We start from the raw sequence: 27,865 nt of genomic DNA, 5'->3' as shown, positions 1-27,865 counted from the left end.
GGTTGGGCCTGGTTAGTACTTGGATGAGAGAGTCCATCTCGCTGTGTTCAGAATAGCTATCAAAAAATAAAAATAACGCACGCCTTTAATCCCAGCACTCAGGAGGCAGAGGTAGGAGGCTCACCGTGAGTTCGAGGCCACCCTGAGACCACATAGTGAATTCCAGGAGAGCCTGAGCTAGAGTGAAACCCTACCTCAAAAATAAATAATAAAAATAAGGGGCTGAAGAGGTGGCTTAGTAGTTAAGCGCTTGCCTGTGAAGCCTAAGGACCCCGGTTCAAGGCTTGATTCCCCAGGACCCTCATTAGCCAAATGCACAAGGGGGGGCATGCATCTAGATTTCTTTTGCAGTGGCTGGAGGCCCTGGGTGTACCTATTCTCTCTCTCTCTATCTGCCTCTTTCTCTGTCTGTCGCTCTCAAAATGAACAAAAAAATAAAAAATAAATAAATAAATGAAAATAGGGGCTGGACAGATGGCTTAGCAGTTAAAGCACTTGCCTATAAGCCTAAGGACCCAGGTTCGATTCCCAGGACCTACATAAGCCAAATGCACAAGGTGGCACATGAGTCTGGAGTTCATTTACAGTGGTTAAAGGCCCTGGTGCAACCATTCTCTCTCTCTTTCTCAAATAAATATTAAAATATTTTTTTTAATTGAAAAATCTGGGCTGGAGGGACAGCTTAGTGGTTAAGGCGTTTGCCTGCAAAGTCAAAGGACCCAGGTACCTCAGAAATAAACAAATAAATAAATAAAATAAAAAATAAAAATAAGGGACTGAAGAGGTGGCTTAGTAGTTAAGCGCTTGCCTGTGAAGCCTAAGGACCCCGGTTCGAGGCTTGATTCCCCAGGACCCACATAAGCCAAATGCACAAAGGGGCGGATGCATCTGGGGTTCGTTTACAGTGGATGAAGGCTCTGGCATGCCCATTCTCTCCCTCTCTCTTTCTTTCTCTCTGCCTCTTTCTCTGTATCAAATAAATAAATAAATTTTTGAAAAATTTAAAAATCAAATGACAACAAACGCTATCAAGGGAGTGGGGATAAAGGAACCCTTATTCACTGCTGATAGGAAGGTAAAAAACTAGTATAGCCACTATGGAAATCAGTACAGAGGTCTCTCAAAGACATAAAAATAGATGTACCATATAACCCAGCTATTCTCCTCATGGATATGCCCTAAACACTCTTCACTTTACTGTAGAAATACTTGCTTAGCCATGTCTCTAGCTGCTCGATTTCCAATAGATAGGAACTGTTGCCAACCCAGGTGCCAATCACTTGATGAAGGAATAATGAAAACGTGGTACTGTTGCAATCAACTTCATGTGGCTGTCAGAAATACCTGACCAAGAGCAGCTTGTGGGAAGAAAGGGTTTGTTTTGGCTTACAAAGTTGAGCGGAAGTTCTAAGAAAGCAAGGAAAAACATGGCACGAGCAGAGGGCAGACATCACCTCCTGGGCAACATCAGGTGAACAACAGCAATAGGAGAGTGTGCCAAACACTGCCAAGAAGAAGCTGGATATAACACCCATAAGCCCACCCCCAACAATACATTGCCTCCAGAAGGCTCCAATTCCCAAAGTGCCAACAGCTGGGGACCTAGCACTCAGCACACACAAGTTTATGGGGGACACTGAATACCACTACAGGCACATATACAATGGAGTTATATTCAGCTGTAAAGAAAAATGCATTGTGAAATTTTCAAGAAAATGGATGGATCTGGAAGAAATTATACTAAGTGAGGTAACTCCTGCCCAGAAAGACAAATGTCACTTGTTCTTTCTCATATGCAGATGTTAGCTTGGTATAATAAGATTTGTTTATAAGTTGTATTAAGAATCAGTAGTAGTGGTCAGGAAGCTACGATAAGGCTTGGAGAGGAAAAGCAGAGAGGGATTAGGGGAAGGAACAGATTAGGCAAGTAGAGGGACAGAACATAAGAGGTGGGAAGATCTGAGTGGGGACATGGATAAGGGAGGGAGGAATATACAAAACTAAAAATGGATGAATAAATACTATAGAAACCTACTTCTTTGTTAGCTATTAAAAAATGCTTAAAAGAGAAAGATACATTTTGGGCTAAGCACCTGCTAAAGTGGAGAAAATTTTATTCTGAAGCCATAGGTTGTTCCAGGTAAATCCCAGGGCCGCAGATGGGTCATTTCCCCCAACCAGCCCACACATATACACGTGGTAAACTGTTGGTCAGAGAAGCCCATGAAGACCCCAAAACAATGCAGGACTTTGTCAAAGTGCTTGCTTAACCACCAGAACTAGATGGTAAGACTGTACTGCTGAAGCCACCACAGGCTGCAGCCATAGAGAAATCAAGTTGGAAATGAGAAGGAAGCCAGCTCCCTCCAGCCAGCTGTCATATGCTGCAAAGTGCTATATGAGCTGCTGGGGTAAGTCAACACTGTAAATAAGCAGTGGATTCTGCAAGCTACAAAATTAACCAGCCATACAAAATGTCCCCAAGTGTGAGCAACAGTGGCACATAAGTTATGGGGGTAACCAAGAGTTGGGGAAAGAGGCCCAAAGACGATAATGGGGTAGGAATGTGAACAAATTATAGCATGTTCAGAGAGTTCTCAATAAAAACATCAAGAAAAAAAAAAAAAAAGCAGGGCTAGAGAGATGGCTTAGTGGTCAAGGTACTTGCCTGCAAAGCCTCAGAACTCATGTTCAAATCTCCAGGTCCCAGATATCCAGATGCACAGTGACTCAAGCATGCAATGTCGCACATGTGCACACACATCTGAAATTCACTTGCAGTGGCTGAATACCCTGGTACATCCATTCTCTCTTTCTCTCAAAAAAAAAAAATAATAATAATAATAATGGCCAGGCATGGTGGCATACACCTTTAATCCCAGCACTCAGAAGGCAGAGGTAGGAGGATAGCCGTGAGTTGGAGGCCACCCTGAGACTATTATATAGTGAATTCCAGGTCAGTCTGGGCTAGAGTGAGACCCTACCTCAAAAAAACCAATAAATAAATAAATAAAATAAAAAAAAATAAAAAGGTAATGTGATATTGAGGATTGGACCTGGAACAGAAAGAATATTGCTACTAAAACTGGTGCAATCTAAATGAAACCCATAGTTAAACTAATAACATACCAATGTTAATATATTTGTCTCAATGAATGTACCAATCATGTAAGATAACAGAAGAAAAATGTGTACATGGCTCTGTGCTACCTTTATAATTTTTCAGTAAACTTAAGTTTATTCTAAATGTACTAGGAAGCATTAAAAGAATGTTTATCATGATACTGTAGTGGCAAAGGAAGGACTCTGAAGCTGGGCGTGGTGGCACACACCTTTAATCCCAGCACTTGGGGACCGAGGTAGGAGGATCACCATGAGTTTTGAGGCCAACCTGAGACAAGATAATGAATTCCAGGTCAGCCTAGGCTAGAGCGAAAGCCCACCTTGAAACTGTCCCCCCCACCAGAAAAAAGGACACTGAAAGCTTCATTTATAAAAGAATAGAAAGACATGTCTTATGGGGAAAATACATACAATTAAAAAGTTTTAAATGAGGAAAGGTTGCATTTCTGAACAGTGGCTATCTCGGTAAAGAAGGGTAAGGGGACAAGACTAGAATGAGTACTCTAGTGCTAACAACCATTCACAGGTTGGATCATGGGTCAGCATGGCTGCTTTTGCATCTTAAGATCATCTGTAATGGCTTTAAGAGTGAAAGACAGGATATAGACCAGAGGGAATGGACTGAATATGGTCAAACTATGATATCTGCATGCATAAAAACACAACAGGGTTGGAGAGATGACTTAGCAGTTAATACATTTGCCTGCAAAGCCAAAGAACCCATGTTCAACCCCCCCAGGACCCATGTAAGCCAGATGCACAAAGGGGCTCAAGCATCTGGAGTTCATGAGCAGTGGCTGGAGGCCCTGACGTGCCCATTCTCTATCTGCCTCTTTCTCCTCTCTCTCAAATAAAAATAAATTAAAAAAAATAACACAACAAAACCCATTATCTTATACAGTTAATAATGCAATATTAAAAAAAGATAGGGGGAAAACAAAAATAATGTTAAAATGCCCAAGAAGAGTACTTAATTAGCCATCGGTAGTGGGAAAAGGTGGTTTTTATTCCTTCTACAATTTACTAGATGCTGACAGCTAAGCACTGGAATACTGAGATGAATAAGATGCTTTCTTCCCATAGAAACATCTGTGGCCTGTTTACATACTCAACCAAGCATGTGCTTCACAGACATCATTTGTTAGGTCTTAACAGTTTATCTTGCCAAAGTAAACAGACTGGTAATGTATCTTAACAGGAACTTAGGAGTGGCATCCTCTGACCTACAGTCACAAAGGGAAAACAAGGAGGACATTTTATAAGACCTGGGCTCATTTCCTTAGTACATATTCAAGATATGCATGCTGTCATATCATGGTTTAGTTGAAAAGTATAAATAAAATATAGAAGTCTTTTTTAAAGTTTTACATATTTATTGCTGAAAGAACAAAAATCCCTCCTTAAAGCTCTAATAGTAGACAGAGGATAGAATCCAGTGTAGACTATACGAGTTGGATGGTGACTTAAAATAAAGACTGTGCTTCAAAAAAGTTAAAAAAAAAAAAAAAAACTTTGGTTCCCTCTGGATACCAATAAACTAACTCATCGGGCAAAGTGTGAGAAATCTGGCTGATGACAATTGGCAACTAGATCTTCCAGTCTAATCACAGAGAAGTGAAACACAAGCTTGTGCTTTTTCATAATACCTTGGCTGTGCTCCACCGCCACTCTGGCCCAAACCCAGCAACTCAGCCAGCAGCCTGGCTGGCAGCACGTGCAGAGATGACTAAGGAGACAAAGCTAGACACTATGTGCTCATGCTCTGGGCATTATCAGGCCTGCTGCCACAGGGTTTTGGAGAGGGGCTTAGAGCTTATGAGACTACTTGACCCCACTTTACTCCATTTGGAAATGGAGAAGAGAACATAATAAACTATGTTATCAGCACTTCTCCAGTGTCCATAACTAACCTGAAAGTGTTCAGAGGTGACTGTGTGCCCTTTCAGAAAGAAAAAAAAAAAAAAAGTCTGCTTTTTGTTAATGCTGTGGTAATAACGAATACCTCACTACTCCAAAATAGTAGTTAACTTTTTGTTAAAATGCTGTCAATTAACAACATGACACTTTGTATAGAAAACTTTTTTTTTTTTTTTTGCTTTCTTTTCTTTTCTTTTTTTTTCTTTTTTTTTCTTTTTGGAGCAGGGTCTTGCTCCAGCCCAGGCTGACCTGGAATTCACTATGTAGTCTCAGGCTGACCTCAAACTCAGAGAGATCCTTCTACCTCTGCCTTCCTGAGTACTGGGATTAGAGGCATGCTCCACTATGCCAGCAAAGAAACCTTGTTAAGTACTGAAATCTGTCCCCACCCTTATCTTAAAATGAACTTGATTTCAGACATTAAAGTCTAACCACTGTATGATTCCAAGTATATGACATTTTAGGGAAGGCATGATTATGGAGACCATAGAAAAATCAGTGCTTATTAGAGCCTGAAACAAGTAATCAATGTAGCTTCAAATTTTTCCATGAAATCTGAAACCACTTTCTGTTAACCATCAAACTCCACCCCCCATTTTCAGAGTGTTGGAGACAGAACCTGGTACCCCACACATGCTAGCACATCCCCAGCCCCAAAGCACTTTCACAGATAAATGAGTTTGTCAAGTATAATTTAAAAAGAAATGTGGCTGGGGAAATGTCTCAGTGGTTAAGAGTGCTTAAGTATAAGGGGCTCTTAGGCCAGAGACCACCAAGTTTAACTCTGCAGAACCCAAACACATCTGTAACTCCAGTCAGCAGGAAGAGGGAAACACGCCCACCTCAAGGAACTATGCAGATGAGTGACAAGAGATGGAACACCTGATGTTCTCTGGCTTATACATGTGCACACACACATGCACACTGTATACACACAAAGTAAATAGTTTCATAGTAACAAAAAAATAGAACTATGGCTCACGGACATAAAAATATGCATTAAGATGAGTATGGACAAGTAACTTCACCAAAAGTTGTATTTCTAAGGGATAACCTCTAAGGAGAGCCTTAGCCTCACTCTAAAATTCCATATTTCCAGCCTACGAGAGCTTTGAAAGTAGAACCAAATTCAACTACCAACAGATGATACTGGGTAGGCTAAAGAGCTGTAAACACCAGCTGGGACATTCACTAGTAGTATTTCCTTATAGACATGATTTGAAGAAGCAAGTTACGTAACAAAACTTGCTTGCTACAGGGAGGGAGCACAAACACACACAAAACCCACAAGTAAATATGAAAGGGGAGATAAAAGGACTCTATCAATATAGCATTTCTTTTTTGTTTGTTTTTAGAGACAGGGTCTTGCTATGTGGGCACCAGCTGGCCTCAGCTTCAACATCCTGATGCCTCAGCCTCCTAAGTGCTAGGGTTTCTGTCATAAGCCATGATGCCCAGCTCAATATGCTAAGTTTTTCATTCTATTATTCATTGTATTTACATAATATAAAATGTACACTTCACATGAATGAAATACTTCACAATGTCTAAAATACGGACACCGACACATCCTGCAAATCCAATGACATTATCAAAATAATTAATTGTATTATGCAACATATAATACTAACAAGGATATATGAAATATCAAATATCTTAGAGGCATATTTGTTTTTACTGTTATTCACTGACTGTACTTACTGAGACTTTGTTCTAGTGTGTATCATTTAAGGTAACGGTGACAATAATAGAAAAAGAAAGAATAGAAAGTAATAAATAGAACTTCATGAGCACTCCATTTAGAAAGAATTTAGAAGTCTTTGGATGTTGAATGACAAAGAACTAGCTAAATTTATTTTAATCCTTAAAGCACAGAATTAATTTAACTTCAAATACCTATACAGCTGACAGTATTCCTGACTTCTAAAATCTCCCAAAAGAAATTGATTTAGTAGACAAGTACTGCAGCTGTTCCCAGAATCCTATAGATCTAGTGCTTAAAAACAAAACAAAACAAAAAAGCTAGCCCCACAAAATACCAAAAATCCTAGTTGTAATTTACAGAAATTTGTTGGATGCCATATTCTGAATTAACGTATTTTCTTCCTTTTGAAACTGCATATGAATTTCCAAATTGTTACTATGAAGAAATATAGACATATTGGACACTATGCCTGGTACATGGTATTAAGTCTAAGACATAGTTATTGACTTAACTATGTCCAGCAGCACTGTAAGAGGATGGACATGTCTGGGACACCCCTGGGTTTACTTGGAGTCAATGGGAAATCTACTCTTCTATGTCACTCCAGTTCACTTTTTTTTTTTCTTTCTAGGTAGGGTTTTACTCTAGCCCAGGCTGACCTAGAATTTACCATATGGTCTTAAGGTAACCTCAAACTCACAGTAATCCTCCTACCTCTGCCTCCCAAGTGCTGGGATTAAAGGTGTGTGCCACCACACCCAGTTCACTTTTGAACTCAAAGTTGGCTGGATGTTTGTGCCTAAGGCTACCATTATAAATGATGTAAAGGATATGATTCAACCTGCTAAACAAAATATACAAATAAACTTCACTTTAGCTTGTCCTACAAAGTAAATGTGACAGGTAAGCAGGGCTTGACAGCTGTTTGCTCTCTGCAGGATCACCAGCACACTTTTTTCCAGCTATTAGAACCAAGGACTGAGAAGCCAGTGGGATTTCTCAACCAAGCAACCCTGTCATGACAGATGATCCACTTACAATATGCATGGTGGTCTCTGTCGTGGCAACTATTCTGTTCCTGTGACTCAGCCATTCTGATGACTCTACTTGTGGTCTGACTTCGAAATTTTCCACTTGAAAAAAGAAACAAAGGACCAAACTAGAATACTAAGTCCATATTTTCCTCAAATTTCACTATAACTTCCTCAATTTTCACTATAACTCAAATGTATGTACTAGTATTATAAATATTTTACAGGGCTTGAGAGATGGCTTAGCAGTTAAGGTGCTTGCCTACAAAGCCAAAAGACCCAGGTTCTAGTCCCTAGGATCCATATAATCCAGATGCACAAGGGGGCACATGTGTCTGGAGTTTGTTTGCAGTGGCTGGAGGCCTTGGCATGCCCATTTTTTTCTCTCTCTCTATGGCCTCTTGCTATCAAAATAAGTAAATAGCAAATTTTAAATAAATTAATATTTTATGACATAATTGATATATTAAAATATATGTACTAATTTCTACGATTTTTAATCTTTAAGATAATGGTGCTCTACTCTATAGTTATCCTCACTTCATTATACTCTTTAATTTTAGAGATGTGTTAAAAAAAATTCTTGTGGCTTAAAGAAGCCTCAAGAAATACCAAGAGCTGACCATGGTGGCACATGCTTTTAATCCCAACACTCAGAAGGCTGAAGTAGGAGAATCACTGTGAGTTCAAGGTTAGCTGAAACTTCATAGTGAATTCCAGGTCAGCCTGGGGTAGAGGGAGACCTTATCTCACAAAAAAAGAAAAAAAGGGCGGGGAGAGAGAGAGAGAGAGAGAGAGAGAGAGAATAATAAATTTTAAGTCACAGAGCAACTGGCCAAAGGCTACCACTGCTCTTTAGACCGAGAGCTTGACATGAATACTATCTCTCTACACATAGGCTAACATTAATTACTAAACAAGAATGCATTTTCTTTTCTTGGTTTTTCAGGGTAGGGTTTCATTCTAGTCCAGGCTGACCTGAAATTCACTATGTAGTTGTAAGGTAGCCTTGAACTCAATGGCAATCCTCCTAGCTCTGCCTCCCCAGTGCTGGGATTAAAGGCATGCACCACCACGCCCAGCCTAAGAACATTTTCAACGCATAAATTAGTCTTACAAATTACTATCCTTTTTGTCCCTGGTATAGCAAAGACCTGAATTGCTTATGAAGAAAATCTCTTGTTTATTCCTAAGCAAATATAGTTGTTAAAAAAATTCATAATAAAGCTGTATGAAAAAACACCCTGCTTTCTTACTGAGAAAAGAAATTCCTTCAATAATAAGAAAAAGAAGGGCTGGAGGAATGGCTTAGTGGTTAAAGTGTTTGCCTGCAAAGCCAAAGGACCCAGGTTCCATTCCCCAGGACCTGCCTTAGCCAGATGCACAAGGTGGCACACGTGTCTGGAGCTCATATGCAGTGGCTGGAGGCCCTGGTGTGCCCATTTTCTCCTCCCCCCTTTCTCTCTGTCAAATAAATTAATTTAAAAATATAATAAAATTTAAAAAAACAGGATGTATTTCCATGGAGGTTTTTTTTTTATTGTTACAATTATTGTTTTGTTTATTTTGTGAAAAAGTCTCACGTAGCCCAGGCTGGCTTCTATCGCCTGCCTCCATCTCCTGAAGTCTAAGTGCTAAGATTAAAAGCAGAAGCCACCATGCCTTGTTTATGCAGTGCTGGGGATCAAAGCCTGGACTTCCAACATGCTAGGCAGGTACTCTACCAAGTGAGCTACATCCACAGCCCCAAAAAACATTTTCTAAAAATTATCACAAATATATATATAAAGATTGAAATGATTTAGAATACTAGTTTGTGCACAGTAGTAAAAAGTCTATTCAGGAGGCAGAGGTGAGTTTGAGGACACCCTGAGACTACATAGTGAATTCCAGGCCAGCCTGAGCTAGGATGACACCCTACCTCAAAAAACAAACAAAAAAACCCACCTCAACAAGTGGTCTTATGTGGTAAGGTAGTACATGGAACAGATGCTGCCAATCAATTCCCTTATTAAAGTTCTCTCTCTCCCTCTCTCTCTCTTTCTGCTTACAAATAAATAAATAAAAATTTTGTTAAAATGTGCCATTATAGGGCTAGAGAGATGGCTTAGCAGTTAAGGCACTTGCTTGAGAAGCCCAAGGACCTAGGTTCAATTCCCCAGGACCCATGTAAGCCGGACATACAAGGTGGCGCATATGTCCAGAATTTGTTTGCAGTGGCTAGAGGCCCTGGCGTACACATCCTGTCCCTCTCTTCTTCCCTCCCTCTCTCTAATAAATAAATAGATTTTTTTTAATTGCTATTATATATAAGACCATGAGATAAGGTCAAGAAATACTGAGAAAGGGTAGGACAAAGGGAGGCACGAGGAAGCCTTTATCTTTGTATGCTAACAAAAAAATAGCATTATACACTGTATTGTACATACTACACAAGCACTTTCACATGGTTAGTCCATGCCAAAAACAGAGGAAAAAAAAAACAACACCAAAGGAAAGCTGGGTATAATGGTTCATGTCTATTATCTAAGCAGAGGCAGGAAGATCACAAGTTCAAGATCAGCCTGGGATACAAAGTGACCTAACTAAAAATTCTGCAGTTCCTTCCCCCTACACACACCAAAACTAGAAGGAACTCTCACCTTGACTTTACAGTGAGGAAGGAAACTTAAAAAGAGCCTGCGCTTTATGATACTCGGCCAGCGTGTGACTATGCAGTCTCCCTCCAAATACACGATCATTTCATACCATGCTTACTTCTAAGCTGTTTGTTTATAAGCTCAATTCTTCAAATTTTCTTTAATAGACCATTCCTTTTCCATCTCAGGACAACTGTTTATTAAGAACTAGTACTAAGATCACTGGGTGAACAAGGAAAAAAAAAGATGACTTGAGAAGGCCCAATCTGAGTAAATTTGTTTACAACCTTCTGGTATTAGCTCTCCAATATGCTCCCTCAGCCTTCAACCTCCCCAGTGGGGCTGCTGGAATTAATGCAAAGCTTCAGACAACTTCTTTCTATGTCCTTTACAATAGGTGACCAGTTGTTGCTAAAAGAAGTTGTTGAATAAATCAACTAAAAGAAGCTAATCAAAAGATTCAAATAACCATATTCTTAAAACCTACTAAGCATTATTACAACTTTGAACATTACTTTTTGTGAGGCAAGCTCAAAATACATCTGCTTTTCTGAAAGTACAACTAGCTTTCTGTATACCAATATTCCTATGTCAAGTCTCCACAGAAAACCCATCAAACTGTTAGCCTCCTATGCAAAAGAACTGATTTCCAAAAATAAAATTTGCAGAAAGAGAACCATAATCTTCTACCAAGTCTGTTAAAATATTAGGAACATTCTTACAGAAACCAAACACAAACAGAAACTAAAAAGTAGCCGAGTTTCTAAACCTATGATCAACATATTAAATCTTTCGTCCATCTGCTTTAGAGAGAAAACAGACCCAGCAGGAAAGGGAAAGCACAGTTAAGCTATGTTACATGAAACCTGCTGGGAGCAGAGGATATGAGCATAGAAGCAATTCTAGTTAACTTTAAACCCGTAAACTCTACACGGACTTTCACATTTAGAACATAAATTGTTCCCTGGAGAAATTTAAACCCCATATGTGATGCCTATAAACTTTTGTTCCTCAACAACATTATGTTTTTAAGTCCCCACAAGACTTGGTTCCTATGCTCAACAAATCACAAAAGTGCCTAATTACATAAACACAATCATTCTTCAACACCCTATTCTTTAAACACCTCTAAAGGGTTACAAAAACTGGCACCCACTGTCATAATCCCACGCAACAATTAACTACTTTGTAGAAAAACATAAATTATTTTCCATGATTAATGTAGTTATTCACAGTAACTTATAAAAGCAGCTGTGTTGTCAAGGAGTTTTAGTAAATATTTTCTCCATTTAAATATAAAATTTACAAAATATCTCAAAATTTGTACCAAGAAAATCTTTAATGTTATTATTAGTCTTATTTTAATATAAATTGGATTCTACCAAATAATAAAAAAACACAGCTACAATAACTGAAACTGAATTGTATCTACGTAATTTCCAAGTAAGTCCTAAATTTTAAAAATCTCAAGCATAAGCGTAATTATATAGTTATGTAATCACACTACATCATACCTTCTAATGTAAACACTATGAAGATGGACTTTCAACATTATTTTAATAGAATCATTTCATTCTAATCTCAAAATTAAAATTTAAAAACCAACAAATTTCACCTACTGATTTAAACCAACCAATTTTTAAAGTCATGTAACCATATACATACAACTAAGTTAGACTTCTGAACAACAAAAAAATGTAATTTTAACGACAGCTACTAGCACTCACTTAAAATAATTACATGTCATGAGAAAATGTTCCGAAGGCAGCACAAATGTCCATCTGACAAACAAACACAATTTACTTTCCAGCAGTTACTCACCACTTCTTCCAGCGCAGCACTTCGCCCAAAAGAGCAAGTGAGGTGTGTGAGGCAGGTAACGAAGGAGGAGAAAAGCTCCCTGGGAATGGCAGTTAGAACATTCCGAGGAAACACAGTTATCAGATTGCTGATAATGCTAGAGATTCCCACTGCTTCAGAATCTTCTATTTCAATTCTACAAATCAAGCAATGAAGATTAAATGGTAGCAGAACAGTTATATTTCCAACATAAAAATATTATCACCTATTGATTTTTAGGTCCATCTCTTATTAGTTTCTAATAACTAGCCTTACAACTCTAGTTCAAAACACAGAATAGAAAAACCTAAAAACTTTTAGTTTTTCTTCTATTGTTCAACACATGGAGAAAAACTGGACAGTCCCTTGTTCAGTTAAAAAGGGCAAGCATACCTACCCATTGATAGTGTTCAGTAATCCCTCAATGAAGTGTGCTAAATAATCAACCTGGGATCCTTCATCCGGGAAGATGGCTCCATGCAGAGACGCTAACTGGGCAAGGCACTGCAGGGAATCTTGTGCCATATCTGAATCTTCTCTGATTTTTCGATGTACCTGTTTAGAAAGAATCACTAATCCATAAAAATAAATTCTTCTTTTGTAAGGGGGGGTCACGTGTCTACCATGCCGAATGAGCTAAGAAAAAAATTCCCAGTAGCTGGTCATTTCTAGAAAATTAACTCCTTGGTTAAATTAAACTTGAAAATTACCCCTCAGCCCAATTGACATTACAGGCCATGATTTTAAACATATCAATTAACTTTTAGCTGAGGACTACCTACATTTTGAAAATTGAACTGTTTCCAGCATGTTATGACAAAGAGAGAAACAGATGCTAGCCAGTCAGACATACTGCTTCTTCTAAAAACAGCAACGACGACAGTCATCTGTATTATGCTAACTATGCCTCTCTACAGCTTCTTGCTAAAGTTAGCAGACAAGTTCAATCAAGAGTATAGAGATGATGCCTTAGTGGAAGTAAACAGTTGCACACTTATAAAACCAATAATATCACTCATCTCTAGACCTTCATTCATTCAACCAACACGGAAGTAAATGCTTTAATTCTGAGACTACCTAATCTGTTTAAATTTTAGTTCAGTCTATACTATGTTATTAATACTAGAAATTTTAAAATAAAAATTTCATTTAATTAATGTGCCAGTTCATTTAAAAGCTCAATTAGATTTTCTTTCAATCATGCAATATTGATTTGAAACAGTTGGTATACAATCTATATAAAGAAAAGGCTCTAAAAATATTGCTATCTTATAATATTATTATTTCTAGATAGTAAAGGTTCATTTCTATGATATGACATGATTAAAATAGCCAAGGAAAATCCAGTGAAAAAATTAGTAAGGTAATGAATGATTCATCTTCATTTATAAGATTGACTGTAGCGACTTTCTACTTCCCATTGGCACTGAAGCACTCTGACCTTTGCTTTCAATGCAGAGCTCTCGACTTTGTAAAGGCTGCAGAATGGTGAACACTTATTCTGCATTCTTCTCAGGTTACATTCACTGTGACTACACATCATTTATAAATTACCTGAGTTCAGAATATTTCTTTTAACTATTCACTGGCACAGTGAACACAACAAATACTTATTCACTGATTCCACTAAGCTTTAGTTTTTCATATATATATATATATATATATATATATATATATATTTTTTTTGCTTTTTCAAGATAGGGTCTCACTCGAGCCCAGGTGACCTGGAATTCACTATGTAGTCTCAGGGTGGTTCAAACTCATGGCGATCCTCCCTCTGCCTCCTGAGTGCTGGGATTAAAGGTATCACCATGCTCGGCTTTTTAAAAATATATACATAAATTTTTTAAACTTAAGTTTTTGAGCTTACAGTTAAAACATTATAACATCTCTAAAAGGTATAGTTAACTAAATTACTGACATGCTATCTTCTTTAGTGTGCCTACAACAAGGGTTGGCAAATCTGGCTTCCTGTCTGTTTGAGATGGATGTTGTGGTAAGAGTATGTTTTTTTTTTTTTCTCTTTCTTTTTCATGTTTACATGGGTTGGGAGAAAAAAAAAATCAAAAGAATATATTTTGTGATCTGTGAAAATTATACAAAATAAAATTTTAATGGCCATCAACAAAGTATTTTTACTGAAAAACTAGCCTCATTTGCCCATTTTTGTTTAGGGTTCCTCCACGCTACAATAACAGAGTTGAGTATAAAATATGACATGCAATGCCTAAAACATTTAGTACCTGGTCTGCCAATCCCTTGTCTGAAATGCTTTTTAACATATATACCAATGCATTTTAAACTTTGTATAAAAAATTCTAAGTATGACACAAATCACATATGCACAAAGTCTTCTTTGTAAACTCTTGAACACAATCTTTTCAGGACTCTATCTAAAAACATAAATTCTGTGTCATCATGCTTTGGATCCTAATTAACACTGAGATATCCAAGGATGTGTCCTACCCACAGATCCAATGGAGCCTCAGACAAGAGAAACTTGTCGCATGATCTGATCTATCCAGGGCCAGATGACTGCTCTTTCCTGGACCAGAAGTGAAGAAACAAAAGGAAGAGCTACTACGGACAATGCAGGCTAAAAAACTGTCCTTGGAACCAGAATATATTATGCAAACTTAATTTATGTTTCCTAAAAGATAAGTAACATAAAATTCATGCCCTTCTTCCACTGTCAGCATTGCAAAAGCATTCCCTAAGTGAGCATGCATTTCAATATAAATTGTACCACACAAGTAAAAACAGGATCCATCACCTACATACAAGAAAGAAGCAGAGGGAGGAGAGAACAAACCTAGCAGGACGTGCAGGGTGGTAAATGGTGAGGCTATTCATCAAAACAGGCACAGAAGATATACGTTAGCAAGAAGGCAGACTGTGCTGGAATGTGTTAAACGTGAGGTGCCTGTGAGCCATCCAGGCTGAAACATTCAGGAAGCACTTGGGTTATGAGGCTTGGAGAGTGTGGAGTGGCCTGTGCTGAATATAGATTGAAGAGTCATAGGTGAAGTGGTGCCTGAAACACTGTGTGTGGAAGAGACAGCTCCAAGAAACTGGATATAGTTAGCAAAGCAGAGTGTTAACACAGAAATGCCAATATTCATACAATTAGCAAAATCAGAAAAATTCCGTCAAAAAAAGTATAATACATAATACATGTGATTTTTCTAAAAACTGTATGGAGGAAAGAAAAGTGGACAACACTGTAAACTTCTGAGGGGCAAAATGCACCACAATTATTTCAACTTTCAGATATGATCCCATGTCATGGTACATCTATTCAAATCTAGTGTGACAGTGATATCAAACGGAAAGAGGAATTAAATTAGGCAATGAATTTACATAAGTGAAAGTAAATTTAACAAAACTGAATTAAATAAAAACATTAGTTATTATGACTTCTGAAATAAAGTTAAAATTTTTATAAATGGCCGGAATAGCTAGCTACACACATGAGACTTAAAATAACAAAAAAGGGTTAGCTTTTGAATCAAAAGTTATTTGCATGTGGTAGTTCACAGCTGACAGGAGCAGCTGTCTTGTTTGTCTAGACAGCTGTTCAGATCTGGTAGAGTTGTTTCCAGTACTACCAGTGAGTTTTTTACCTTTTCAAAAACTGCTGGAGTAGAATCTACTTTCAGTTTAAAAAAAAAAAAGTGAACTTGGACACAAATCAAAACAATTCTTGTCAGAAGAGGCAGGCCACAAATTTTTTTTTAACTAGTTACAATTACCTCTCTGATCTTACTAACATCTTCATATTTTCCTGTTTAAATAAACAGAGGTAGAGAGGGCTGGAGAGATGGCTTAGCGGTTAAGCGCTTGCCTATGAAGCCTAAGGACTCCAGTTCGAGGCTCGATTCCCCAGGACCCGCGTAAGCCAGATGCACAAGGGGGCACACACGTCTGGAGTTCCTTTGCAGTGGTTGGAGGCTCTGGCACACCCATTCTCTCTCTCTCTCTCTCTCTCTCTCTCTCTCTCTCTGCTTCTTTCTCTGTCTGTCGCTCTCAAATAAACAAATAAAAATGAACAACAACAACAAAAAAGCAAGGGTGCAGAGATGGCTTAGCGGTTAAGGCACCTGACTGCAAAGCCTAAGGACCCATGTTCAACTCTCCAGGTCCCAGAGGCACAAGTAGACACACAAGGTGATACAAGCGCACAAGGTCACACATGCACAAGGTGGCGCACACGTCTGGAGTTCGACTGCAGTGGTTGGAGGTTCTGGCACACCAATTCTCTCTTTCTGTCTCTCATAAAAAATAACAAAAAGAAAAAGAGGGCCTGGAGAGGTGGCTTAGCGGTTAAGATGCTTGCCTGCAAAGCCAAAGGACCTAGGTTCAATTCCCCAAGACCCACGTTAGCCAGATGCACAAGGGGGCACATGCATCTGGAGTTCGTTTGCAGTGGCTGGAGGCTCTGGCGTGCCCATTCTCTATCTGCTTCCTTCTCTCTCTTTCTGCTTCTTTCTCTCTCTCAAATAAATAAATAAATAAAATTTTAACAAAGAAAAAAACAAGATGATTAATGCTTAGATTTTTCTATATAAAATAACTTTTTTTTTGACGTAAGGTCTCGCTCTAGCCCAGGCTGACGTGGAATTCACTATGTAGTCTCAGAACAGTCTTGAACTCACAGCAGTCCTCCTGAGTGCTGCAAATTAAAGGCATGCACCACTACGCCACAGAGAGAGAGAGAGAGAGAGAGAGAGAAACAGACAGACAGACAGACAGACAGACAGACAGAAAGACAGAGAATATGAAAATAAATGGGGCATTAAAAATTTAACAGCCAGCACAGTGGTGCACACCTTTAATCTCAGTACTTGGGATGCAGGGTCTCCAGCTGCTGCAAACAAATTTCAGGTACATGTGCCAATTTGTGCATCTGCCTATAGGTGGGTACTGGGGAACTGAACCCAAGTCATCAGGCTTCTTAGGCAAGGCCCTTAACAGCTGAACCATCTCTCCAGCCCTCTTTTTAGTTGGTGTTTACTTGAACTTTACAAATTTTGTCCAAGTTATCTTTTTGTTGTTGTTCGTTTTGGTTTTGCAAGGCAGGGTTTCATTCTAGTCCAGGCTGACTTGGAATTCACTATGCAGTCTCAGGGTGACCTCGAATTCTTGGTGATCCTGCTACTTCTGCCTCCCGAGTGCTGGGATTAAAGGTGTGTGCCACCACACCCAGCTCTGGCTCCAAGTTATCAATCTTAACTGAGCACTCATTCTATAACTCAAATGAGCACCACACACACATAGATGAATTTTTTAATTCCAAAACTTACTGGAAATGTGCTGCTTATTTTTGTATTAAGTTGATACTAAGAGGTCTATTGGAAATTATACTTGAAGTATTTAAAATAAGTGACTCTTAAGCCAGGTGTGCTGACACATGCCTTTAATCCCAGCACATGGGATGCTGAGGTAGAAGACTCACTGTGAGCTCGTGAGTTGGAGGTCAGCTTGGGCTAGAATGAGACTCTGCTTCAAAAAAACCTAGATAGGGCTGGAGAGATGGTCTAGCAGTTAAGGTATTTGCCTGCAAAGCCAAAAGACCCAAGTTTGATTCCCCAGGACCTACATAAGCCAGATGCACAAGGTGGTACATGTGTCTGGAGTTTGTTTGCAGGGGCTGGAGGCCCTGGCATGCCCAATCTCCCCCTCTCTCTCTCTCTATCTGCCTCTCTCTTAAATACATAAGTAAATAAAAATAAAATAAAGCAATAAACAGACAAAAGTCAAGCGTAGTGACACAGACCTTTAATCCCAGCACTCAGGAAGCAGACGCAGGAGGATGGCTGTGAGTTAAGAGGCCAGTCTGAGACTACACAGTGAATTTCAGGTTAGCCTTGCTAGAGACCCTACTTAGAAACCCCTCCCCCCCAAAAAAAAGTTCTCGATTTTAATTTCTGCATCTTTTTTTCGGAATTCAGCTTTTTATTGAACATATTATAAAAGTTTTGGTAAAAAAGACCAAATCTATGTTATCATATATCTCAGACTCTTTTTCATTTGGGTTCTACCAGTTTGAATTTTTATTAAGCTAATTAGTAACAGCTATGTAACCCCTATGAATATAATAAACTCTTAGGGTCCTGAATTGTAAAAGTGTAAAGCAACTATGAGATCACAAAGTCTGAGAAGTTCTGCTCCAATATCTAAGCTCTTCAAAATGACACAGTATTTTAGTACATTAGCAAGAACTTTGCTATCCAATATTTGTTTGAGCAGGTAGGTTAGGAAACAGAGAAGGCAAAAGGAGAGAAGAACACAAAAGCACTTCTTCTTTCCCATGGCCTTGCTAGCAGATGCAGGCAGGACTTACTGTGAAGAATAGCTCCATGACCCTGCTGTCCAGGAGGGTCTCCCGCCACGACTCTGTTGGTTTCAGCAGCACGTTCTGGGAGGACTCAAACATTGCTATATAATGTCTGCCTAGTTATCTGGTGTCAAGGTCAACAACAATAACATTCTTACTTTGTCTAAAGTATAAGTATATTCTAAATATAACAGGAGCCAGCCAGAAAGAATGCAGTGGAAACAGTTTAAGCCTCTTCACATATGCTACATAATTCATGCATGAAGCTAAGGAGTAAAAGGCATTAAGTGCTGGGGGGGAAAAAAAGAACACTATAGGAATGTAAGATAACAGTTTCATTCATTATGTGCCATGCTATAGGAACATAAAACCTTTGGTAACTAGAAATCTCAATAGTGGAACAAATGGAAAAAAAAAAACAAACAATTTACTAAATGGATACCAACAAATTAAAAGAATCAATTTCTACAAATTTTCCCCAATATTTTAAACATCTAAAATTACATATAGGGCTGGAGAGATGGCTTAGCGGTTAAGCGTTTGCCTGTGAAGCCTAAGGACCCCGGTTCGAGGCTCGATTCCCCAGGACCCACGTTAGCCAGCTGCACAAGGGGGCGCACACATCTGGAGTTCGTTTGCAGTGACTGGAGGCTCTGGCGCACCCATTCTCTCTCTCTCCCTCTGCTTCTTTCTCTGTCACGTTGAAATAAATAAATAAACATAAAACAAATAAATTAAAATTATATATAGAAAAATGTGTTTCCATATAATCTATATGGAAAAATAGCAACTTTCCAAAGGAAATATACTCACTGAGAAAACAGAAATAGCATACATGATAACTGCACATCACTGTGAAAATGAAAACCTGAGAACATAGCACATGAGTACCAAACCCAACAAAGAACCAAATTGCTGATTTTAACAATTTAATAGCCAGCGCAGTGGTGCACACCTTTAATCCCAGTACTTGGGATGCAGAGGTAGGAGGATCACCCTGAGTTCAAGGCCACCTTGAGACTACATAGTGAATTCCAGGTCAGCCTGAGCTATACTGAGACCCTACCTCAAAAAACCAAAAAAATAAATAAATAAATTAATTAATTAAATAAAATAAAATAAAAATTTAACAGATGCACATTTAAATTTTCCAGATTAAGACAGCAAGAAAAAAGGGTGTTGATTGCTATATTCAATATTAAATATGGGACTGGACAGATGGCTTAGTGAGTAAGGTCTTTTCCAGCAAAGCCAACAAACCTAGATTCAATTCCCCAGTACCCACATAAAGCCAGATGCACAAGGTAGAGCATGCATCTATATAAAATATTAAGAGTATCCATGATTATTTTGGCCTGGGTATGGATGGTGGCATCCACCTTAGGAGGCAGAGTTAGGAGGATCACTGTGAGTTCAAGGCCAGATTGAGACTACAAAGTGAGTTCCAGATCATCCTGGGCTAGAGTGAGACCCTACCTTGAAACCCCCCTCTACCCCCGAAAAAAAAAAAAAATCAAATATGGGAAGCCTAAAGACCCAGGTTCGATTCTCCAGCTCCCATGTAAGCCAGATGTACATGGTGGCACATGTGCCTAGAGTGAGTTTGCAGCAGCTAGAGGCCCTGACATGCCCATTCTCTCTCTCTCTCTCTAATAAATAAATAAATAAATATATCTTTTAAAAAATCAAATATGCTTCTAATGGAATTAAGCTATGCTGCAAGTATGTGCATATATATAGACACACACATTTAAGTTTGTAGGTATTTATACATGTAATTTACTCAAATACTACTGCTGTAACTGAGGCAAAGACTGCCTGGAATAAAAACAGTGATTCTCCTCCCAATGCTTATTTAAGCCCAGCTCAAATAACTCAACTTGACAACATTTGCATAATGAAATGACAAATCATAGTACAGATATGTAAGATGGTGTTTTGTAAAATATTAGGTATAAATGGAAATACTATAATTTCTTTAAATCTAAATTCATTATTTTTAGAGAAAGATTATTATTCAGAGAAAATTAAAGACTGTGACAATGCTTTGGAAACCATTTTTTAAATATTTTTATTTATTTGAGAGAGAGAAACAGGAAGACAGAGAGAGAGGAAAAAAAATGAGTAAAACACACCAGGGCCTCCTGCCACTGCAAGCGTCCAGACTCATACACAACTTTGTCCATCTGGCTTTACATGAGTATTGGAAAATTGAACCCAAGCTGTCAGGCTTTGGAAGCAAGAGAACTAATGAGCCATCATTCCAGCCCATAAACCATTTTTTTAAGATGCTGGCTTATAAGAGACTGTCCCTAAAGAGTAAGGAGCAGGGATTGAGTTATCTTAAGAAGGAAGCCACGGGCTGGAGACATGGCTTAGTGATTAAAGTGCTGGCCTATAAAGCCTAAGGACCCAAGTTCAATTCTCCAGGCACAAGGTGGCACATGTGTCTGGAGTTTATTTGCAGTGGCTGGAGGCCTTGGCATGCCCATTCTCTCTCCCCTTCTAATAAATAAATAAAAAGAAAACTTAAAAAAAAAAAGCCACTACTTGTTTCTGAAGTCATTGCTAAAGTATAGTGCAACTCTATGCATTTGACTAACAAAAGTAAAGCCCCAAACAGGCCCATTTAAAACTTTCTCTCTTCCTTTATCTGCCCCCTAGTGGATAGAAAGAATAAAAATAAAGTAAGCTCGACCTGTATAAAGGAGAAAAATGAAGCAACAAACCAGTGCAAGCTGGGTTCATTTCTTCTTTCTTTTTTTTTTGTTTTTTTTGTTTTTCGAGGTAGGGTCTCACTCTAGCCCAGGCTGACCTGGAATTCACTCTGGAGTCTCAGGGTGGTCTTGAACTCTCACCAAGCCCAGCTGTGTTCATTTCTTACAAGACACTCTTTACACTCGATACACTGACGGAGCACTGGGTCTGCCTTCTTCTTAAAGAATGAAGGTCTAATTATCTTTTAGATAAAAAAGCTCAAATGTTTATGGACAAAATTTATCTAACATCTAACATTTGTTCCAAAATAGCCTGGAGCTAAGGAGAGGATAGACTGGGACTGGCTGTGAACCTAAGTTACTCTAGTTTTTGTGCAACCATGACATTCACAATATAGCATAGAAGAACTTTAGTACATTAAACAGATCATCTGGGTAAAGTATTTGTCCTTCATGAAAATGGAAAAGTGGGTTGGAGAGACGGCTCAGTGGCTAAGGCACTTGCCTGCAAAGCCTAATGACCCATGGATCAATTCTCCAGTACTCATATGAAGCAAGACGCACAAAGTGACCATGCATCTGGAGCTCATTTGTAGTGGATAGAGGCTCTGGTGTGCCTAGTCTTCTCATCTCTCGCTCGCATGTGTGTTCTCTCTCTCTCTACCTGCAGATAAAACATTTTTGCTGGGCATGGCAGCACATGCCTTTAATCCCTTGAAAGGCAGAGGTATGAGGATTGCCATAACTTCGAGGCTACCCTGAGACTTAGTGAATTCCAGATCACCCTGGGCTAAAGTGAAACCCTACCTTGAAAAAAAAGAAAGAAAGAAAGAAAGAAAACATATTTAAAATGTAGAAAGGTATCTCATTTATAATTTTTTTTCACAATTTTTATTAACATTTTCCATGATTATAAAAAATATCCCATGGTATACCCAGCCCCCCAAACTTTCCCCTTTGAAATTCCATTCTCCATCTTTTTTTTTTTTTTTTTTTAATTTGACACAGACAGAGAGAAAGAGAGAGGGAGAGAATGGGCACACCAGGGCCTTCAGCCACTGTAAATGATTTCCAGATGCATGTACCCCCTTGTGTATCTGGCTTACGTGGGTCCTAAAGAATCAAACTGGTATCCTTTGGCTTTGCAGGCCAATGCCTTAATCACTAAGCCATCACTCCAATCTCACTTATAGTTCCTACTTTTACTCCTATTTGCCTGAAAGGCAATTCTTTATTATATCAATAGTTCAATAATGAACAAAATGCTTATTAACCGCTATATGGAATAGTGTTGAGCCAAAAAAAAACCCTAAATTATGACAATCTAACCCCAGTTACAGTAACTTATAGTCTAATATTAAACTAGTACTAAACTGAATCAGGCATATTGGCAGATAACTACAATCCCAACACTCTGGAGACTTGAAGCAGGTGACTCACAAGTTTAAGCCCAGCCTGAGCTACATGGTGAGCCCTCTGTTTAAATTTAAAATTTTTAAAAAGGGGGCTGGAGGGATGACTTAGTGGTTAAGGTGCTTGCCTGCAAAGCCAAAGGACCCAGGTTCAACTCCCCAGGACCCACGTAAGCCAGATGCACAAGGGGGCACACACATCTGAAGTTCGCTTGCAGTGTCTGGAGGCCCTGGCATGCCCATTCTCTCTCTTTCTTTCTCAAATAATAAATAAAAATAAAATACTAAAATAAAAAAAAAGCAGGGCTGGACAGATGGCTTAGCAATTAAGGTGCTTGCCTGCAAAGACTAAGGACCCAGGTTTGATTTCTGAGGACCCACATAAGCCAGATGCACAAGGTGGCACATGTCTAGAGATGGCTTGTATTTAGAGGCCCTGATGCACCTTTCTCTCTCTCATAAATAAATAAATAAATAAAAGTATCTTTTAAAAGGAGCAAGCCAGACATAGTGGTACATGATGTTAAACCCAGCACTCTGAAACTGAGGTAGGAGGATCATTGTGAGTTCAAAACCAGCCTGAGATACATAATGAATTCCAGGTCACCTTGGCTAGAGAACAACCCTACTGTAAGGAAAAAAAAAAAAACAGAACCAAAATGAAAAGGTGTATTTTTTGAATTTCCAAATCTAACATAAGAAAGGATATATGGGGCTGGGGAAGTGGCTTAGTGGTTAAGGAGTTTGCCTGCAAAGCCTAAGAACCCTGGTTCAATTCCCCAGGATCCACATAAGCCAGATGCACAAGGAAGCGCATGAATCTGGAGTTCATTTGCAGTGGCTATAGGCCCTGGCATGCCTATTCTCTTTCTCTTTGCCTCTCTCTCTTTCTCTCAAATAAATAAACAGGGGCTGGAGAGATGGCTTAGCAGTTAAGCACTTGCCTGTGAAGCCTAAGGACCCCAGTTTGAGGCTCAAATTCCCCAGGACCCACGTTAGCCAGATGCACAAAGGGGCGCATGAGTCTGGAGTTCCTTTGCAGTGGCTGGAGGCCCTGGCACGGCCATTCTTTTTTTTTTTTTTTAATTTTTTTTGTTCATTTTTTATTTATTTATTTGACAGCGACAGACATAGAGAGAAAGACAGATGGAGGGAGAGAGAAAGAATGGGTCCTGGGTCCCTTGACTTTATAAACAAACACCTTAAGCCACTAGCCCATCTTTCCAGCCCAAGAAATAATTTGTTAGAATACCTCAGGAGGTTTATATTCACTACTTTTTGAGATGTTACACTAATTTATCTTATTAAAACATGTCACCAATGACAGTGGTTTGTTAATGAATTGATTATTTACTATGCAATCTTCTATTATATGTAGTGTATAGAAGTCAGATTTTATGAAATACACAAGTCACAACAGATGAGCAGTATGTCGCTATCATTTTACCAAAGTAAAAACAAAACAAAAATTCCTGGGCTGGAGAGATGGCTTAGCAGTTAAGGCACTTGCCTGCAAAACCTAAGGACCCTGGTTCTATTCTCCAGGTCCCATGTAAGCTAGATGCACATAATGGCACATGCATCTGGAGTTTGTTTGCAGTGGCAAGAGGTCCTGGCATGCCCATTCTCTCTCTGTCTCTCCCTCTCAAATAAATAAATAATAAAAATAAGTCTTTTCCGGGCATGGTGGCACATGCCTTTAATCCCAGCACTTGGGAGGCAGAGGTAGGAGGATCGCCGTGAGTTCAAGGCCACCCTGAGACTACAGAGTTAATTCCAGGTCAGCCTGGACCAGAGTGAGACCCTATCTCAAAAAACCAAAAAAAAAAAAAAAAAAAAGTCTTTAAAAATATTCTTTAAAAGTTTAGGCCTGGGAAGATGGCTTAATGGCTAAGGTATTTGCCTGCAAAGCCAAAATACCCAGGTTTGATTCTGCAGGACCCACATAAGCCAGATGTACAAGGTGGCACATGCATCTAGATTTTGTTTTGTTTCAGTGGCCCTGAGCGCACATTCTCTCTCTGCTTCTTTCTCTCTCATAAATAAATAATGTTTCTTTTAAAATGTACATATACATATAGACACATATATATACACATATATATGTTTAAGAAAATTCCTCTAGAATATTTTAGACTATGGTTTGATTATTTTTCTAAAAATTAATAAACTGAATAAACTGTGTAATCAGAATTCATTTATAAGCAACAACATACAATTTCTCCAATAAGTCAAATGAATCTGCTTTGTCATTTAAGAATTCTGTATACTTTTACTTTTGTCATCTACATCTAATCTTATTTACTTTCTCAAGGTTTCACCAAATTAAGTAAAACACAAGTTATAACATGGGTTCTTTGTCACTATAGCAAACACAAGCTCACGCTTAGCCAGGGTTCCAGCAAGGAATCCATACAGGTGCTAAAACTCAACCAGGCTTCTAAACTCAAGGCCATCTTAATCCTTTAAGATCCTGTTAGACACACATGTAAATTCCACTGCAGCACAAAGCAGTGAAGAATTAACTAACATTCCCTACCCCTTTCAATAACGATCTTCTCAATTTTCCACTTAGGAAAGCTCATAAACTTTTGAGAAAGCAAAGGCATATACGTGCATTACCTGCCCTATTCTATAACTGCATGACCAGAGACAAAGACACATTAGGCCAAGACCCAGAAGACAAGCTTAATGACACTCTGCTACTGTCACTGGATAATCTTAGTAAGACTTCTGTCTCAAGTTCTTGAAAATTAGACAATTACCAGTAAGTACATACATCTTAACTGGAAGGGGTAAACTTACCTTTGGAAACACACTGAGTCCTTAAATATTCAAGTAAGTTTATTCATTTACCAACAACTTCAGTAATGGTATCATTCTGTGGTGGTGATATAAAATAATAATAATAATAATAATAATAATAATAATTAAGGGCTGGAGAGATGGCTTAGTGGTTAAGGTACTTGCCAGCAAAGCCAACAGACTCAGGCTCAATTCCCTAGTACCCACGTAAAGCGGGATGTACAAGGTGGCGCATTCATCTGGAGTTCGTTTGCAGTGGCTAGAGGCCCTGATATGACCATTCTCTCTCTCTGCACCTCTTTCTCTCTCTCTCTCAAATTAATAAATAATTTTGTAAATCCAGGTAGCTATAGCCACCTGATATTCAATAAAAATGCCAAAACTACTCATTGGAAAAAAGACAGCCTCTTCAGCAAATGGTGTTGAGAAAACTGGATATATATCTGTAGAAGGATGAAAATAGACTCTTCTCTTTCTCCATGCACAAGAATTAAGTCCAAATGGATAAAAGATCTTAACATCAGACCTGAAACTCTGAAACTGCTAGAGGAAAAAGGAGGGGAAACCCTTCAACATATTGGTCTTGGCAAAGACTTTCTGAATACAACCCCAATTACTCAGGCAATAAAACCACAGATTAACCACTGGGACCTAATGAAATTACAAAGATTTTGCACTGCAAAGGACACAGTGAAAAAAGCAAAGAGGCAACCTACAGAATGGGAAAAATCTTCGCCAGCTATATATCTGATAGAGGATTAATATCTAGGATATACAAAGAACCCCAAAAGTTAAATTATAAGGAATCAAATAAGCCAATCAAAAAATGGGCTATGGAGCTAAATAGAGCATTCTCAAAGGAAGAAATACAAATGGCATGTAAACATCTAAAAAAAATGTCCTACGTCACTAGTCATCAGGGAAATGCAGATTAAAACTACATTGAGGTTCTATCTCACTCCTGTCAGATTGGCCACCATCATGAAAACAAATGACCATAAATGTTGGCAGGGATATAGAAAAAGAGGAATCCTTCTACACTACTGGTGGGAACACAATCTGGTCCAGCCATTGTGGAAATCAGTGTGGAGGTTCCTAAAACAGCTAAAGATTGATCTACCATATGACCCAGCTATAGCACTCCTAGGCATATATCCGAAGGACTCATCTCATTTCCTTAGAAGTACGTGCTCAACCATGTTTATTGCTGCTCAATTTATAATAGCTGGGAAATGGAACCAGCCTAGATGTCCCTCAACTGATGAGTGGATAATGAAGATGTGGCACATTTATACAATGGAGCTCTACTCAGTGGTAAAGAAAATGAAGTTATGAAATTTGCAGAAAAGTGGATGGACCTGGAAAGGATTATACTAAGTGAGGTAACCCAGGCCCAGAAAGCCAAGCGCCACATGTTCTCCCTCATATTTGGATCCTAGCTACAGATGATTGGGCTTCTGCGTGAGAAGAAAAATACTTAGTAGCAGAGGCCAGTAAGTTAAAAAGGAGATATAAAGGGAAATGAAAGGAATGGAGGGGTGTATTTAATCGGTTGGTATTGTATAAGTAGAATGATTGAGATGCAGAGGTAATATGATGGAGAATGGAATTTCAAAGGGAAAAGTGTAGGGGGGGAGGGTATTACCATGGGATATATTTTATAATCATGGAAAATGTTAATAAAAATTGTGAAAAGATAAAAAATAAATAAATAAAAAAGAAGTCCCCTGTCTTCACACTTGCTCAGGCTTCTCCCATTTCCAGAGTCTCTGCTGCTGCTGCTGAGATGTGACGTGTCCCTCGAAGGCTACACCATCCTCCAATAAACTCTGTTTCCTCTGCCATAGATCCACCGATCTGTTTCAGGCTTTTGCTAACAGTGGACAAGTCTCTAGATCCCTGTGGGTGTCGGTGGGCACAGAGGCTTCTTGCTGTAGGAGCAGAGGCAGGAGGCTCTCTGGCCACCAGTAGATGGGATCAGACCAGCGGTAGCAACTGGTTGTTCTGCTCCCCAAGAACTGTGGGAGATCCCTCCCCCACCAGACAATCCAGATGGATTTGGAGAAGGGACATTTGACAAGGGGCTTGACAAGCAAACCAGAGCAAGAGAATGAATATGAACATCCTAGTTGGCCAAGGATGGAGGTAGGACTGATTGGAAAATAAATAAATTGGAGAAAAATCTGTTTTCCCCCAGGGCCTTGTACATGCTAGGCAAGCCCCCTGCCACTCAGCTATCTCCCCATTCCTTAACTTTTTGAGAAGATTCCTGTACAGGGCTGGAGAGATGGCTTAGTGGTTAAGCGCTTGCCTGTGAAGCCTAAGGACTCCGGTTCAAGG

The 27,865-nt window shown here is 39.0% G+C and overlaps 1 protein-coding gene across 4 annotated transcripts in view; it reads right to left on the bottom strand.

Annotated features, from left to right (window-relative positions):
* Xpo4 (exportin 4) overlaps positions 1–27,865 on the bottom strand; it is a 126,467-nt gene that overhangs the window by 34,996 nt on the left and 63,606 nt on the right. For all 4 annotated transcript variants that reach the window (XM_045154135.1, XM_045154136.1, XM_045154137.1 and 1 more), the window contains 3 exons: positions 18,598–18,710; positions 12,652–12,809; positions 12,237–12,411 (listed from right to left, as the gene is read on the bottom strand). In XM_045154135.1, coding sequence (XP_045010070.1) covers positions 12,237–12,411; positions 12,652–12,809; positions 18,598–18,710 — 446 coding nt within the window. The remainder of the gene's footprint in view (positions 1–12,236; positions 12,412–12,651; positions 12,810–18,597; positions 18,711–27,865) is intronic.

Source organism: Jaculus jaculus, chromosome 7, assembly GCF_020740685.1.
Source record: "Jaculus jaculus isolate mJacJac1 chromosome 7, mJacJac1.mat.Y.cur, whole genome shotgun sequence".
Classification (NCBI taxonomy): domain Eukaryota; kingdom Metazoa; phylum Chordata; class Mammalia; order Rodentia; family Dipodidae; genus Jaculus; species Jaculus jaculus.
Note: the sequence above shows the minus strand (reverse complement) of the source record. Positions and strands in the feature narration are given on the sequence as shown.